Source organism: Salvelinus alpinus, chromosome 5 (genome assembly GCF_045679555.1).
Source record: "Salvelinus alpinus chromosome 5, SLU_Salpinus.1, whole genome shotgun sequence".
Lineage (NCBI taxonomy): Eukaryota > Metazoa > Chordata > Actinopteri > Salmoniformes > Salmonidae > Salvelinus > Salvelinus alpinus.
Genome location: NC_092090.1, coordinates 49545002 through 49563837, shown reverse-complemented (window position 1 = coordinate 49563837; position 18836 = coordinate 49545002). Strand labels below are relative to the sequence as shown.

General features: G+C 44.9%; 1 protein-coding gene across 1 annotated transcript in view; it reads left to right on the top strand.

Annotated features, from left to right (window-relative positions):
- The window catches only part of LOC139576292 (protein kinase C-binding protein NELL1-like), a 528592-nt gene that overhangs the window by 485709 nt on the left and 24047 nt on the right, over positions 1-18836 (top strand). The window contains exons 16-17 of the mRNA XM_071402224.1: positions 9946-10086; positions 17536-17729. Coding sequence (XP_071258325.1) covers positions 9946-10086; positions 17536-17729 — 335 coding nt within the window. The remainder of the gene's footprint in view (positions 1-9945; positions 10087-17535; positions 17730-18836) is intronic.

Below are 18836 nucleotides of genomic sequence, written 5' to 3'. Positions count from 1 at the left end.
TTGGCACGATTTCTGCTTCAAATTTCAGCACCACCGACGTAAGTTACTGAAATCTGGCACATTGTTCGGTCAATAACTCTGATAAATACATCATGGACAAGAAACATTGTTTTTATTGAATTAAATGATATACTGAACAAAAATATAAACGCAACATGCAACAATTTCAAAGTTACAGTTCATATAAGGAAATCAGTCAGTTGAAATAAATTCATTAGGACCTAATCTATGGATTTCACATGACTGGGCAGGGTCACAACCATGGGTGGGCAGGGTCACAGCCATGGGTGGGCCTGGGAGGGCATAGGCCCACCCACTTGGTAGCCAGGCCCGCCCACTGGGGAGCCAGGCATAGCCAATCAGAATTAGTTGTTTTTTTTACCACAAAAGGGCTTTATTATAGACAGAAATACTGCTCAGTTTCAGACAATCCAGCAGGTGAAGAAGCCGGATGTGGAGGTCCTGGGCTGGCATGGTTACATGTGGTTTGCGGTTGTGAGGCTGGTTGGACGTACTCCCAAATTCTCTGAAATGAAATTGGAGACAGCTTGTGGTAATTGAATGTTAATTTCTCTATCTGGCTACAGCTTTGGTGGACATTCCTGCAGTCAGCATGCCAGTTGCATGTGACAAAACTGCACATTTAAGAGTGGCCTTGTATTGTCCCCAGAACAAAGTGCACCTGTGTAATGATCATGCTGTTTAATCAGCTTCTTTGATATGCCACACCTGTCAGGTGGAGGGATAATTTTGACAAAGGAGAAATGTTCACTAACAGGGATGGTAACACATTTGTGCACAGCATTTCAGAGAAATAACAAAAGTGTGTATGGAACATTTCTGGGATCTTTTATTTCAGGTCATGAAACATGGGACCTAGACTTTACATGTTGCGTTTATATTTTTGTTCAGTATAGTAGTAGCAAGCTATCAAAGTTGACCTCCGGTACTCCTTCTCATCTTCCTGCTCTCTTTCTGAAACAGAACATAGGCTAGTCTGCACAAAAGATATTTAATTTTTTGGACTAGGCCTTAACAAAACAATAATTTGACTCTCCTCCTGAACTGCCACTGTAGGCCCACACAGCACAGCATTGGTTAGGCAGCACAAAAAAGGGTTTTGATCAGCATGACCAGAGCAGGCCAGGGCAATAGAGGTGGTACATTTCTGTAAACTTAGCACTAGTAGGGCGAGTTCAAGTGTGTCATAGGCCTACATGAGCCCCAAGTCCATAAACTGTTTTGAGGACAGCCGTTTTAGCAACCCCTGATAGTTTGTCTGTGTTTCTCATGTCAGAGTTGGCCTGCTCAAAGTGGTCAAGCCTCTGACCGACAAGCCTCTGCACACACAACTACAGTTATTCATCATTCACACCACTGCCAGAGAGAGACGGAAGACGAGGAAGAACCCACTATTTACCTATAGGCTGCTATAGCCTACATATTTATTCAGTTTGTCATTCTATCATTTTCATGGAATTTTTGTTGTAATTAAATATAATTTAGAATTTATCAGAATTCATTTTCCACAAATATTTTTAACAGCTCCGTGTATTCCCAAATTGAAAAAAAAGCGAGGGAGCGTTGCTCCACCACACTACAGCAGCACTACATCCCTGGCAATGTAATGAACACGAGGGGAGACAGAGACCTGGTTTCAAGCGCAGGGCGCTGTCACGCGGAATGACGCTGGAGAGACGAAGCAGGTACGAGGAGTAAAACATTTCATTATAATGGACAGAGACGAGACAGGAACAGCGTCAGAAACAAATTCAAAAGACAAAAACAATACAATGCAGCAGCGGGGAACAGAGCAAGGGAACAGACAAATGTAGGGGAGGAACAGAACATGTGACGAGTCCAGGCGAGTCCAATAACGCTGATGCGAGTGACGAGGGAGGGCAGGTGTGAGTGATGGATGGCAGGAGCGTGTGATGCAGGGTAATCTGGCTCTCTCAAGCGCCAGGGGAAGGTAAGAGCGGGAGCAGACGTGACAGTACCCCTCCCTCTTGGGACGCCACCCGGAGTTCCACCTGGGCGAACCGGCCGAGACATGGGTGCTGGACAAGCCGGTTGGGGTGTGAGAGCCTGGCGAGCCGGCCGAGGCATGAGAGCCTGACGATCTGGCTGAGGCATGAGAGCCTGTCGATCCCGCAGCAGAAGGGGAGCCCGATGATCCAGTGGAGTTTGACGTGGGATGGGAAGGCGCAGAGACAGGAAAACATCTCGAGCCAGCCAGGGCGTGAAAGCCTGACGGGTTGGCTTAGGCACCCCCGGTTCCATCGGCGGCGGGATCCACCCCGATGTCATCAACAAAACAAAAGACAAAAACTCCTGGACCAGCTGGGCGAACAAGAACTACGATCCGTCTGAGGCCCGACGTGGGATGGACGCCCTCCGAGCCAACCGGAGCAAGGAAACCTCTCAAGCCAGCTAGGGCGTGAAAGCCAGATGAGCTGGCTAGGCTTCCCCGGTTCCATCGGGGGCGACCTAGAGCCGCTGCCACCATTCCAACCGGAACGCCAGTACTCCCCGATGCTTCGTATGTTGGCTGCTGCATTCTGTCACATGGAATGACGCTGGAGAGACGAATCAGGTACGGGGAGTAAAACATTTAATTATAACGGACAGAAACGAGACAGGAACAGCGTCAGAAACAAATTCAAAAGACAAAAACAATACAATGCAGCAGCGGGGAACAGAGCAAGGGAACATACAAATATAGGGGAGGAAAAGAACATGTGACGAGTCCAGGTGAGTCCAATAACGCTGATGCGAGTGACGAGGGAGGGCAGGTGTGAGTGATGGATGGCAGGAGGGTGTGATGCAGGAAGGGAAGAGCGGGAGCAGACGTGACAGGCGCAGCAGGTGTTTATTGCAAAGGACCACAGGAGGAGGCAGAAGGTCATACACAAGGGGTCCAAAAGGGCAACAGTACAGGCAGGGAAAAGGCTTGTAAACGTAGTCCAGGAGATCAGGCAATAGGTAGATAACAGGAAATCCAATAGGCTAAAGTACATGCAGGGAATAGGCAAAAAGGTGTCATTAGTGAGGCAAGCAAAAACTGTCATACACGGGAGGAGTAAATCACAGGAAACACAGCGCTCTGAAAGACGTGTTTCACAAAACAAACAATATCTCACAGTGATGGGGTGCAAAGAACTGAACAAAATAGTGTGTGATAATGACATACAGGTGTGTGAACAGGTGATTAGAATTCCGGTGATTGGGATCTGGAGTGTGAGCTGCGTTCAGGGGATCTAGGTGTTTGATAGTGTGAGCTGGAAAGTGGGCTGGAAAGTGAGCTGCGTTCAGGGGATCTACATGTTTGAGGGTGTGAGTTGGAAGCCTAGTTTTATTTACACCATCCCAGCAGCTATCTTAGAAATGTAACTTTGCTCTGTGCTTCTCCGAGCATGTACTTTGTAGTCTATTTGCCTATAGGCTATGGATCATTTGATTGAAACCACACTAAATGTCCGATAGGCACACTTGATAGTGTATGCCCAGCAGAGAATCAGAGATGAGGGGCAGCATCAGGCACACACCAATATATAGCCTTATAAGCAAGTAATTATAAAACACTGAGAAATATTGACATTTCATCCATTACAAATTACATGACCCTCCCCTGGCCTAGATTAAAAAAGTACTAAACCTTTCCCTTGACTGAAATTGAAGGAGCATGACCCTCCCCCATCTTCTTCCAGGTACCATTCTGTAAATGTTGATCCATCCCTTATAGTTGAAGACTCTTCTTTGAGTCATAAAAGTCCATTGAAATTGCTCAGGAACTGTGCACATTGTGAAGAAGTGTGTGGCCACTTGGAGACACCAGTTAGTCCTCTCACTCAAACCATGTTTTTGTCTTATGCTGCACCTACCCCACATTTTCCAGGAATAGCCTTATGTTACTGAATGTATCCAAAGTATTTTCAGATTCCTTTATCAACAAAAGTGGCAAAAAGTACAGTAAATATAAAATGCACATAAAATCAAAAGGTTGGATTGGTTGGATTCAGTCTTGTCAGATGAACTGTTGTGTACTCACCTTTTGATCTAATTTCCCCATTATCTCCAAACTCTTCCCTTTCTTTAGCTACCATGGTTATGGATTTCATAATTCTCTTCAAGAAACATTTAAATTTAGCCCTATCCATATACAGTGCTTTTGGAAAGTATTCAGACCCCTTGACTTTTTCCACATTTTGTTAGGTTACTGCCTTATTCTAAAATAGATTAAATCGTGTTTTCCCCTCATCAATCTACACACAATACCCCATGAAGACAAAGGAAAAACAGTAAAAAAAAAAACTGAAGTATCAGATTTACATAACTATTCAGACCGTGTACTTAGTACTTTGTCAAAGCACCTTTGGCAGCGATTACAGCCTCGAGTCTTCTTGGGTATGACGCAACAAGCTTGGCACACCTGTATTTGGGGAGTTTATCCCATTCTTCTCTGTAGTTCGTCTCAAGCTCTGTCAGTTTGGATGGGGAGCATTGCTGCACAGCTATTTTCAGGTCTATTCAGAGATGTTCGATTGGGTTCATGTCCTGGCTCTGGCTGAGCCACTCAAGGACATTCAGAGATTCGTCCCGAAGCCACTCCTGTGTTGTCTTAGGGTCGTTGTTCTGTTGGACGGTGAACTTTTGGCAAACTCCAAGTGGGCTGTCATGTGCCTTTTACTGAGGAGTGGTTTCTGTCTGGACACTCTACCATAAAGGCCTCATTGGTGGAGTGCTGCACAGATGGTTGTCCTTCTGGAAGGTTCTCCCATCTCCACAGAGGAACTCTAGAGCTCTGTCAGAGTGACCATCGGGTTTTTGGTCACCTCCCTGACCAAGGCCCTTCTCCCCCGATTGCTCAGTTTGGCTGGGCGGCCGGCTCTAGGAAGAGTCTTGGTGGTTCCAAACTTCTTCCATTTAAGAATTATGGAAGCCACTGTGTTCTTGGGGAACTTCAATGCTGCAGAAATTGTCCCAGATCTATGCCTCGACATAATCCTGTCTCTGAGATTTATGGACAATTCCTTCAACCTCATAGCTTGATTTTTTGCTCTGACATGCACTGTCAACAGTAAGACCTTATATAGACAGGTGTGTGCCTTTCCCATTCATGTCCAATCAATTTAATTAACCACAGTTGGACTCCAATCAAGTTGTAGAAACATCTCAAGGATGATCAATTGTAACAGGTTGCACCCGAGCTCAATTTCTAGTCTCATAGCAAAGGGTCTGATTACTTATATAAATAAGGTATTTTGCAAACATTTCTTAACCTGTTTTCGCTTTGTCATTATGGGCTATTGTGTGTTGATTGCTGAGGACATTGTTTTATTTAATCAATTTTAGAGTAAGGCTGTAACATAAAAAAAATTGGGAAAAAGCAAGGGGTCTGAATACTTTCTGAAGGCACTGTAGGCATATTCCCACCAGTGTAAATGGTTAAAGTGGGCTTCTTTTATAGATCTTGCCTCTCCCTAAACAGCAGGAAGCAGATTGTACGGTCAACTTTCCTGCCAGTTTTTGACTATGGTAACACATTTTACCAGAATGCAGCAGCCACTACTCTTAAACTTTCGGATGCCGTCTACCATAGTGCCCATCGCTTTGGGAGTCTGTTGAATTTGTTAAATAAGAATTGCATTTGTTTTGATTAAATGTGAAAATGTATTGTGGTGTTGAAATTGTAGTAAAAAAACATATATGTTTGTTTTGAATTTGTTGTCCTCATGGCACCATTGAAAATGAGACCCATTTCTCAATGGGCTCCCCTGATTAAATAAGTTCAATAAATAAAATAAAAACAAATCAAGAAAATAATGACTTATGCTGAAGAACTAATGATATATTTTGTAAAGTTGCATGAATATCACTTAAATCGAAACTATTAGACTTGTACAGTAAATGCATATAAAACATAACTTTCTGTTTAAAGAAATAAATACATATTGACACATGTATTACAAGCCTAACAATATTGTATATTTTGAATCCCAGATACTCATAGTTGCCCTTTGATAACTGCTTTAAAATCATTAAATATGACAGCCTTTCTGTTCGCATAACTCCTTTTGTCTTGTAATAGGCTGTGCGACCATAACATTTCAATAATCATGCCATGTGTTGTATGACTACGTCTACCTCAGTGATTTCCCTATGCGTACTCCTGTGTACACACACTCGGCACACATATTGTACCATGACGATGCTGTCTGGTGCTGTCTGTATGTTAATAACCCTACAAGTATATTATTTAGCATTTTTTTTCTCCTAACGCTTATCATAACACGGTAATGGATAGATTATCTTTTTCCCTGTGAGGCTATTAATATGGAGAGGGAGAGAGATTTTGTGTGATAAAGAGCGAGTGTGTGTATGTTTCTGGTCTATTCATACCCTTAATGAAGCTTTTGCAGTCACATGATCGTAGTTTTGTGAAAAGAATTGTCTTCAACAAATGATCCAGTGCCCACCCTTGGGCCAGTTAGTGACAATTATTCAAACTTATGTTTCCTGGATTAATGACAGAGAGAAAACATTTCATGACAATAGCTCAAAAGGGAAAGGAGATATTCTTGTTCAAAGTTTGGTGGGGGACAAAAAGTCTAATTTGCGGAAAATATAATGGGCCGAGCTTATAGGTCCTCATGGGAAACGTGTTGCTCATGCGGTAGCCTCTGCCAAGTCCCCAACAACCGGATGTTCCAGTTTTCAGGGGAAATGGAAAGAGAGCCTGTGATGTGCCTTCTGCTTTTGGACGTTATCAAGGCGACACTCCATCTTAACTCCGCCTCCACATTTACTGGATTGGTTATTAAACAGTGCAGAAGAGAACCTCCCCTGACAGTTATTTTTCTTCTCGTCAACACCAGTATGTAGGGGATCTAGTTTCAGATGTTTCTTTTACACCTGCTACGTTAGGTTACTCATGAGGAGATGCATATATACAAAATGTTGTGACTGTAGCTCAAACGGGACAGGAGATATGCATGTTTCCAGCCAGTCATTCTCAACCCTGTACACACTCACAGCAGAGATGGGTCTAGCTAGCATAAGCACTGTGTGGTTCCCTACAAAAGCCCCATACACCCTCACAGCAGAGCTGGGTCCAGCTAGCATAGGCACTGTGTGATTCTTTTAAAATGCTATTTATTTTTATTTTTAACAATTATTTGGTGGTAACAGGCCTATATATACATTAATAATCCAGTAGTACACATGTATTGTAACCTGTGTCAATTTTAGCATGTAAATCTTGGTGGGACAAACAAAAAAAAGAATGTATGCATGCCAACTGTAACGATGTGTGCTGAGAGTCAGGAAGCAAGTTCGGGGAGCGAATCATTTAATGAACGAAACATAATACAAAAGAAGAAACACGAACAACGCACAGACAGGAACAGAAACAATAACGCCTGAGGAAGGAACCAAAGGGAGTGACATATATAGGGAAGGTAATCAGGGAAGTGATGGAGTCCAGGTGAGTCTGATGACGCGCAGGTGCACGTAACGATGGTGACAGGTGTGCGCCATAACGAGCAGCCTGGTGACCTAGAGGCCGGAGAGGGAGCACACGTGACAGTAACCCCTCCCCAACGTGCGGCTCCAGCCGCAGGACTCCGACCAAATGACGATCCCGTGGATCATAAGCGGACCGGACCCCTCTGCAGAGGCGTGGGAAACCTGTCAATCCGGCTGAGATGCAGTAGCATGGCGACGTAGAGCGCCGAAGAGAGAGCATACCTGACAATACCCCCTCCCCGGTGCATTCGGCTCCAGCCGCAGGACGCCAACCCAAGGGACGATCCCGGGGATCAGGAGCTGTGCGGGAACCTGTCACCGGCTGGGACGCGGGAACCTGACAGACCGGCTCAGGCAGGGGAGCCTGGCGATCTGGCTGAGGCACGAGAGCCTGACGAGCCGGTGGACGCAGGGGAGCCTGGCAATCCGACGAAGACATGAAAGCCCGACGAGCCGGCTGAGGAAGGGGAGCTTGGCGATCCGGCTGAGTCATGAGAGCCTGAAGAGCCGGCGGAGGCAGGGGAGCCTGGCGATCTGGCTGAGGCATGAAAGCCTGTAGTGGTTCCCGGACCCAACTTCATTACACTTGACACAAAAATAAATAAGCGAAACAAACAAAACAAGAAACACAAACAACGCACAGACAGGAAACATAAACAATAACACCTGGGGAAGGAACCAAAGGGAGTGACATATATAGTGAAGGTATGGAGTCCAGGTGAGTCTGATGACGCGCAGGTGCGCGTAACGATGGTGAGAGGTGTGCGCCATAATGAGCAGCCTGGTGACCTAGAGGCCGGAGCGGGAGCACACGTGACACCAGCAAAGCCACTACACAACACTAAACAATACAGTTCAGTCTTTTAAAAAAAACATCGCTGATATGGCTGACTTGCTGAAACAAATGTGGTTTCTACTGACAATTGAGATGTACAAATGATGGCATAAGGGAACGAAGAGCGGATAAGAGGCAATCCGTAATTCTGATTAAGACATTCATGAGCGTGCTAGGATGGACGTAGTCAATAGAACTATTTGTTTTGCTCTTTTGAAATGTACAGCGACAGAATTCAGAAAATGGGCCGTTATTATAGTATTCTCCCTGTACACCAAGTCAGAACCGTAGGAGAAATAAAGGAGTTATATAAGCAGACAATGAAAGCTCTTACAATATTCAATGATTACATTTCTCTAAAACAGTCTATAGGCTACATGCGCACCACCAAGTCAGAATAGTAGACTAGGTTATGAGGGGGAAAGGGACCAAATTATTAAGGTGAGACATATGGGCTACTAACAGCTTACTACACAACATACACATAGGTATACTGTAGCTAAGAAAGTAATGCTATCTCCCTGGCATATTACATATTTTATGCAGCAGCATACAATAAACTTTTGGACTTACCTTGTTGTGCTGTGCTTACTTGAACAGGAAGGTCGCGAAGCGGCCCTTCTTATGGGCAAACTTTGTCATCAAATTCTTTCATTATATTCATTTATGGTGCTTTCAAGACAACTGTGAACTCGGGAAAAAACAAGGTTAAATCATGTTGTCAGTGATCTTCAGGTCGGAGCTCTAGGAAGGGGCCCGAGTTCCCAACTTGGAATTCTGAGTTTTTCCAGTAGGAGCTCATTTTTTTCCCAGTTGTCTTGAACTCACTGAAGTCTGAGATTTCCAAGTTTCAAGTTTCCAGTTGTTTTGAACGTGGCAGAAGTCATGCTGAATTGACAGCATAGCCAATGTATTCAAACTTTTCTGTCCCATGGTGTTGCATGTGAATGTTTATCCTTTTAAGCTTGGAAAAGAGACCCTTAAACACAGACTTGGACCACACACCCACTCCACTGAATGTACATGTAAATCTATGGCAGCACCCAAGGGGCTTGAATTTCCGAGCTCTCCCTGTAGATTTAGCTGTGATGTAGTGTCCCCATGAGTGACAGAACACTGAGCCAATCATGGTGCAACTAGAGAACATTACCATCCCATACGCTTCGTATTTCCCGCTGGCTGCCCCACGACCACAGAAAGCACTAAACTATGCTGAAACACCTGCATTTTGGAGATGCCGTACTCAAGAAAGTAAAAAAGATGTTTGTATGCAGATGTATTAACTTCATTGTTTGCAAACTGATATGTGACACGTATAAATGTCACAATAACATGCAAAACAGGCAACCCCCCCCCCCCAAAAATGTATTCAATTTTTTTTTGCTAAACAGGTGGGGCTCAAAACATGTGGGGCTCTGCTCCACCTGCCCTGATTGAGAGCTCGCCACTGATTGTAACAATCAGGAGACAGTTGGGATTGCCTTAAGTGCAAATGTTATAGAATTACACATAGATTAAGTAATTCATATGATCTTTGTGAAAATAAAATGTTGACGGCATCAGATATACTGTGTTTCCACCAGACATTGACGAGTGTGCGGAGGTCCTGATCCAGTGCCACATTCACTCCCGCTGTGTCAATCTGCCGGGCTGGTACCACTGTGAGTGCAGGAACGGTTTCCATGATAATGGCTCCTACCTGATCGACGGGAGTTCCTGCATCGGTTAGTATGCAGTCATTATATTCCACCTCTGTTGGTCGTCTCCATCTCTACTGCTCCTGTCCATCTTGGTCTTCTGTAGCTCAGTTGGTAAAGCTGTAAGTTGCTTGGGATAAAAACTGTCACACATTACAGGGGAGGGGGGGGGCTGTTAACATGGCTATGCAGATTTATTTTGTGCTGCATGTTGCAGTCTTTTGTTGTGTAGTCTGAATGAATTAATGAATGGAATTTGATTTGCAAATCATGAGAACAGCAATAATAAAACATATATAAATAGTAGACACGGACTAACAATCAATGAGACTACAACATTGATGTATATATAAATCAATATCAAATCATGTTTAGTGCATTACAGCAACTGACGTAGGGAATCACATGTGATCCCAATCTCTGTTACTGTCAGAAGAGCATGATTTCTCCATATAGCTCAGGATGTAGCGATGCATCAATCATGCAGAGATACAATGGTCAGGAATACACAGGAGAACATCACTATCTATAGTTAAAAATATACTGTGGCTTGCGAAAGTGTTCAGCCCCTTGGCATTTTCTTGCCTTACAACCTGGAAATAGAATGGATTTTTGGGGGGTTTGTATCATTTGATTTACACAACATGCCTACCACTTTGAAGATGCAAAATATTTTTTATTGTGAAACAAACAAGAAATAAGACAAAAAAACTGAACTTGAGCGTGGATAACTATTCACCCCCCCAATGCAATACTTTGTAGAGACATCTTTTGCAGCAATTACAGCTGGAAGTATCTTGGAGTATGTCTCTATAAGCTTGGAACATCTAGCCACTGGGATTTTTGCCCATTCTTCAAGGCAAAACTGCTCCAGCTCCTTCAAGTTGGATGGGTTCCGCTGGGTTACAGCAATCTTTAAGTCATACCACAGATTCTCAATTGGATTGAGGTCTGGGCTTTGACTAGGCCATTCCAAGACATTTAAATGTTTCCCCTTACACCACTCGAGTGTTGCTTTAGCAGTATGATTAGAGTCATTGTCCTGTGTTACGTTCCCCAGTTTCTGTGTTGTAGCTTGTGTATTTGAGTGTGTGTGTTTCAGGAGATGGCTTCCTGAAATTCTTCCCAAGCAGCTGATTGGTCGACCCCAATTGATGATTGGAGAACTGACCCCGCCCCCTCTTAACGATACAGCTGTCTCTAATTACCATTGCCACCTGAAGCTATAAAAGCCAGTGTTCTGTTCAGAAAGGGAGAGATGATAGAAAGAGAGAGATGATAGGCAGGCTTAGATCATTGTAGGCTGAGATTGAATGTGATATAGATCATTGCTGGAGAATTTGATTGTGATATAGTGTGTGTTGTTTATCAGAAAGCGTTGGTATGTCCTGTGTTAGTTGTTGCTGGGAGCAGTTGGTATGTTCTGTGTGAGATTGTTGCTCAGCTAGAGCTTATTTGATGTCCTTTGTTTATTAGTTTGTTTGAGTATTGTTTGATATTCTGTTTCAGTTGTTCCCAGGGGGGAAGGGGAAGGCACCTAGGGAGTGCTTAGGCAAGAGGCCCGCGGGCATACATATACCCGTAGTATATTCACTGTCTAGACACACTAGGTAAGACCTGGGCGGACCACCCCCTGTATTTTGGTTAGGGCACCAGGTGGTGCTAAGTTAGGTAAGTAGCGGGTAGGCAGGTTAGATAGGAGAGGGGGAGCTTTGACATTTACTTTCTTTGCTTTGGTTCCGTCCAGCCCCTTTTCCCCATATTACCGCGTAAGGAAATAAATCCTAGTAAGCGGTCAATTCTGCCTTTTGTCGTCCTTACTCGCACCTACAGTCCATACCTCTTTCGCTTCACGGAGAGTTGAGTTGTAGCAGTGTGTTGCGTTCCCTCTTCACAGAGGCGTGCGTAACATCCTGCTGAAAGGTGAACCTCCGTCCCAGTCTCAAATCTCTGGAAGACTGAAACAGTTTTCCCTCAAGAATTTCCCTGTATTTAGCGCCATTCCTTCAATTCTGACCAGTTTCCCAATCCCTGCCGATGAAAAACATCCCCACAGCATGATGCTGCCACCACCATGCTTCACTGTGGGATGGTGTTCTCAGGGTGTTGAGAGGTGTTGGATTTGTGTCAGACATAACGTTTTTCTTGAATGCCAAAAAGCTCAATTTCTCATCTGACCAGAGTACCTTCTTCCATATGTTTGGGGAGTCTCCCACGTGCCTTTTGGGGAACACCAAACGTTTTTGCTTATTTTTTTCTTTAAGCAATGGCTTTTTTCTGGCCACTCTTCCGTGAAGCCCAGCTCTGTGAAGTGTACGACTTAAAGCGGTACTCCTGGGGAGTTTATCCCATTCTTCTCTGCAGTTCGTCTCTTTTTTAGAGAAATGTAATCACAGATACTCCAATCTCCACTGTGGAGCTTTGCAGCTCCTTCAGGGTTATCTTTGGTCTCTTTTTTACGTCTCTGATTAATGCCCTCCTTGCCTGGTCCATGAGTTTCGGTTGGCGGCTCCCTCTTGGCAGGTTTGTTGTGGTGCCATATTCTTTCCATTTTTTAATAATGGATTTAATGGTGCTCCGTGGGATGTTCAAAGTTTCTGATATTTTTTTATAACTCAACCCTGATCTGTACTTCTCCACAACTTTGTCCCTGACCTGTTTTGAGAGTTCCTTGGTCTTCATGGTTCCGCTTGCTTGGTGGTGCCCCTTGCTTAGTGTTTTTGCAGATTCTGGGGCATTTCAGAACACTCATCCAAGCTTCTGGACATCAAAACTAGGATTACTCACCTCAAATTGGACGAGGAGTTCTTCTTAAATGAGTAGGACGCAAGGGATATACTACAGACACCCGACCAGACCCAGATCCCCGTGATTCGCTGGAAAAGGAAACGTAGGATTCGCAGAAAGAGTTCAGGATGCCTTGTGAGGATCAGGAGACGAGTGGCTAATCTGCCCTTGCCTTCCCTTCTGCTAGCTAACGTTCAATTGCTGGGAAATAAATGGGACGAACTGAAAGCACGTATATCCTACCAATGGGACATTAAAAACTGCATGTTTAATGTGCAACCAAAGGGAAAAGAATTCTAGACCATCTTTACTCCACACACGGAGACGTGTACCAAGTTCTCCCTCGCCCTCCATTTGGCAATCAGACCATAACTTTATCCTCCTGATTCCTGCTTACAAGCAAAAATTTAAGCCGGCAGCACCAGTGACTCGGTCTATAAAAAAGTGGTCAAATGAAGCAGATGCTAAACTACAGGACTGTTTGGCTATCATAGACTGCAACATGTTCCGGGATTCTTCCGATGGCATTGAGGAGTACACCACATCAATCACTGGCTTAATCAATAAGTGCATCGAGGACGTCGTCCCCACAGTGACTGTACGTACATATCCCAACCAGAAGCCATGGATTACAGGCAACATTCACACTGAGATAAAGGGTAGAGCTGCCACTTTCAAGGAGCTAACCGGAAGCTTATAGGAAAATCCTGCTATGCTCTCCGATGAACCATCAAACAGGCAAAGCATCAATACAGGACTAAGACCAAATTGTACTAAACCGGCTCCGACGCTTGTCGGATGTGGCAGGCCTTGCAAACTTTTACAGACTACAAAGGGAAGCACAGCCGAGAGCTGCCCAGTGACACGAGCCTACCAGATGAGCTAAATAACTTGCCTCGAGGCATATAGCACTGAAACATGCATGATAGCATCAGCTGTTCCGGACGACTGTGTGATCACGCTCTCCGCAGCCAATGTGAGTAAGACCTTTAAACAGGTCAACATTCACAAGGCCGCTGTGTCAGACGGATTACCAGGACATGTACTCCGAGCATTCGCTGACCAACTGGCAAGTGTCTTCACTGACATGTTCAACCTCTCCCTGTCTGAGTCTGTAATATCAACATGTTTCAAGCAGACCACCATAGTCCCTCTGCCCAAGAACACTAAGGTAACCTGCCTAAATGACTACCAACACGAAGCACTCATATCTGTAGCCATGAAATGCTTTGAAAGACTGGTCATGGCTCACATCTGTGAAAATGATATTAATTTACTACAGCTCAACCCTCCTGTATTCCCTGTTCACTCATGACTGCACGGCCAGGCATGACTCTAACACCATCATTAAGTTTGCTGATGACACAACAGTGGTTGGCCGACAATGATGAGACAGCCTATATGGTGGAGGTCAGAGACCTCACTGTGTGGTGCAAGGACAACAACCTCTCCCTCAACGTGATCAAGACAAAGGAGATGATTGTGGACTACAGGAAAAGGAGGACCGAGTATGCCTCCATTCTCATTGGCGGGGCTGCCAAGAAGGTCAGCATTCCGGAGTCGCCTCTTCACTGTTGACGTTGAAACTAGTGTTTTGCAGGTACTATTTAATGAAGCTGCCAGTTGAGGACTTGTGAGGCATCTGTTTCTCAAACTAGACACTCTAATGTACTTGTCCTCTTGCTTGCTTTGTTTGTAAATTATTTTGTACATTATGTTGCTGCTACAGTCTCTTATAACCTAAAAGAGATCTGGATATCAGAACAGCAATTACTCACCTTTAACTGGACAAAGATTGTTTCTTTAATGAGTCTGACACAAAGGATATGTTGTTGCTCCCGGACCACACCCAATCCCCGTCATTCGCATGAAGAAAAGACGGAGATACAAGGGGCCAAGATCCGTGGGCCTTGTGAGATTTCATCGGCGAGTGGGTAACCAGCCTCTACCATCCGTTCTATTGGCCAACGTGCAATCACTGGAGAATAAACTGGATGAGCTCTGTTCCAGTCTATCCTACCAACAGGACATTCAAAACTGTAATATCTTACGTTTCACTGAGTCTTGGCTTAACGACGACGCGGATAATATACAGTTGGCTGGGTTTTCCATCATCGGCAGGATAGAACAGCTACGTCCGTTAAGATTAGGTGTGGTGGTGTGTGTATTTGTTAAGGAATATTAAGGAAGTCTCTAGGTTTTGCTCACCTGTGTTAGTGTGGTCTACAGCTTTTCATGAGATACACTATCTACCAAGAGAGTATCCGTTTATTTACCACCACAACCCGATGCTGGCACTAAGACCGCACTCAACAAGCTGAAAAAGGCCATAAACAAACAAGGAAATGCTCATCCAGAAGCGGCGCTCCTGGTGGCCGAGGACTTTAATGCAGGCCAACTGAAATCTTTTTTTACTAATTTCTACCAGCATGTCACATGTGCAACCAGAGGGAAAAAAACTATAGACCACCTTCACTCCACACACAGAGAAACGTACAAAGATCTCTCTCAACCTCAATTTGGCAAATCTGGACATAATTCTATCCTCCTGATTCCTGCTTACAAGCACAAGCAAAAGCAGGAAGTACCAGTGACTCGCTCAATACGGAAGTGGTCAGATGACGCAGATGCTACACTACAGGACTGTTTTGCTAGCACAGACTGGAATATGTTCTGGGATTCATCCTATGGCATTGAGGAGTATACCACCTCTGTCACCGGCTTCATCAATAAGTGCATCGACGACGTCGTCCCCACAGTGACTGTACGTACATATCCCAACCAGAAGCCATGGATTACAGTCAACATCCGCTAAAAGCTAAATGCTGGAGCTGCCGCTTTCAAGGAGCGGAACACTAATCCGGACGCTTATTAGAAATCCCGCTATGCCCTCAGACGAACCATCAAACAGGCAAATTGTCGATACTGCACTAAGATTGAATCGTACTACATCGGCTCTGATGCTCATCGGGTGTGGCAGGGTTTGCAAACTATTACGGACTACAAAACAAAAAGCTGTCCAGTGATGCAAGCCTACCAGATGGGCTAAATGCCTTTTATGCTCGCTTCGAGGCAAGCAACATTGAAGTATGCATGAGAGCACCAGCTTTTCCAGATGACTGTGAGATCACCCTCTTCATAGCCGATGTGAGCAAGACCTATAAACAGGTCAACATTCACAAGGCCGCAGGGTCAGACCAATTACCAGGTCGTGTGCTCACAGCATGCTCGGATCAACTGTCAAGTGTCTTCACTGACATTTTCAACTTCTCCCTGACCAAGTCTGTAATACCTACATTTTTCAAGCAGACCACCATAGTCCCTGTGACCAAGAAAACGAACGTAACCTGCCTAAATGACTACCGCCCCACAGGACTAACATTGGTAGCAATGAAGTGCTTTGAAAATATGGTCATAGTTCACATAAAACCATCATCCAAGAAACATTAGACCCAGTCCAATTCGCATACCGCACCAACAGATCCACAGATGTTGCAATCTCAATTGTACTCCACACTGCCCTTTCCCATCTGGACAAATGGAACACCTATGTGAGAATGTTGTTCATTTACTACAGGTCAGTGTTCAACACCATAGTGCCCACAAAGCTCATCACTAAGCTAAGGACCCTGGGACTAAACACCTCCCTCTGCAACTGGATCCTGGACTTCCTGATTGGCTGTCCCCAGGTGGTAAGGGTATGCAACAACACATCTGCAACGCTGATCCTCAACACGGGGGCCCCTCAGGGGTGCTTGCTTGGTCCCCTCCCGTACTCCCTGTTCACCAACGACTGCGTGGCCAAGCACAACTCCAACACATCATTAAGTTTGCTGATGACACAATGGTGGTAAGCATGATCACCGACAACGATGAGGCAGCCTATAGTGAGGAGGTCAGAGACCTGGCATGGTGGTGCCAGGACAACAACCTCTCCCTCAACATGAGGAAGACAAAAGGAGATGATCGTGGACTCCAAACTCAACAAGACAGTCGTGAAGAGGGCACGACAATGCCTTTGTCCCCTCATGAGACTGAAAAGATTTGGCATGGGTCCACAGATCCTCAAAAAGTTCTTCAGATGCACTATCGAGAGCATCCTGACCGGTTGCATCTCCGCCTGGTATGGCAACTGCTTGGCATCCGACCATAAGGCGCTACAGATGGTAATGCATACGGCCCAGTACATCACTGGGGCCAAGCTTCCTACCATCCAGAACCTATATAATAAGTGGTGTCAGAGGAAAGGCCATAAAATTGTCACCCAAGTCATAGACTGTTCTCTCTGCTACCGCATGGCAAGCGGTAAGTCTAGGTCGAAGAGGCTTCTAAACAGCATCTACCCCCAAGCCATAGGACTTCTACCCCCAAGCCATAAGACTTCTACCCCCAAGCCATAAGACTTCTACCCCCAAGCCATAACAGCCCCCCCCCCCCCCCCCCCACCCCACCCCACCCCGCTGCTACTCTCAAATTGATCAGAAATATAGACATTGTGTACATAGTGTAGACATTGTTAATGTTGTAAATTACTATTGTAGCTGGAAACGGCAGATTTTTTAATGGAATATCTACCCACCACCCCCACCCCTCTAGACTAAACTGGAGTTTGGAGAGGGGAAAATGGCGTCACAAAGAAAGCCACACATTCTTGTTTTTGATAGGTAAAGCAGCTATTCTCTGTTTCAGACATTGACGAGTGTGCCACGCAGACACACACCTGCTGGAACGACAGTGTGTGTGTGAACCTTCCAGGTGGTTTTGACTGTATGTGCACATCTGGACCGGCCTGCAGTGGAGACTGTCTTTACGAGGAGGGCCTCAAACACAACGGACAGGAGTGGAACCACAGACTGGACCGCTGCTCCCTCTGCTCCTGCAAGGTAGGGCAAACACACACACACACACAAACACAAGAACATTCTGCTCCCTCTGCTCCTGCAATGTAAGACTAACACACACACACCACACCTACATGTGAGCCAACACTCATCCAAGAATACAGTCACATTGACACTTCACTGTGTTAACACACAGACAAACACATGTATGGGTGTACACGCACACACACAAGATATAGTTTTTATGACATACACACATCTCCACCTCACAACTACTTTGTTAGTGGTTACTACCTAGTAAACAGGAACAAAGCAAGAAATTACAGAACGACACATACACAGTCACATAGATGAAACGACTATCTGCACACACACTCACATCTCGGTTCCCGCTGTAACATCACACACACCTACTTCAAAGTCAAGACAGAGAATGAACACAGAGAACAACACACACTTCTACTCTGTCACACACACACACACACACATACACTCAAACTCCCTGCTGGTTCCTGGCCTTGCTGCTGAATATAATTGTCTCATTGCTCACTGTATGACTGTTTAGGGGTGTCAAACATATGGGCTGTTTGTTTTAGTTTTTTTTGGGGGGGGGGGGGCAAATCTTAATCGACATTAAAATGACTAAACCCAAATCGGAACTGAGTAGAAATTAAGATAGACCTACATTTACAGTGTCTTTACTCTGTCCAGCTTGCTAAGAGTCAGTGAAAAAACTAAAACTAGATAGTCAGGAAGCATAAACAATTCCAAAAGCGATGGATAGAGGCCTGTTGTTTGCTAAATGAGTGTGACACCCCTGGTTTAGCAGGTCCCAGTTCAGTAGGGAGGCGTGCACTGTAGAGGTTTTCACGAGCAGATCCGGATCCAGAATTCGAAATAATGTCATAGGTCTGGGTTTGATCTGATTGTCACGAGTCTCGGGTATGCGTAATTGCTGCAGTAGAGAGAGAGATAGAAATTGTACTATTTATGCTGCTGCTCTTGCTTTTCACGAGAGTGGCGCATGTAGCCTGTTGTCATTGTCAAGCAATAGGCTATAGTCATAGAGCCTCTGTGTGTGGCAATGGTTAGGAGGTATCTAATCAATTGAAGATGGAATTAAAATGATGGAATGAAAAGTTAAAGGAG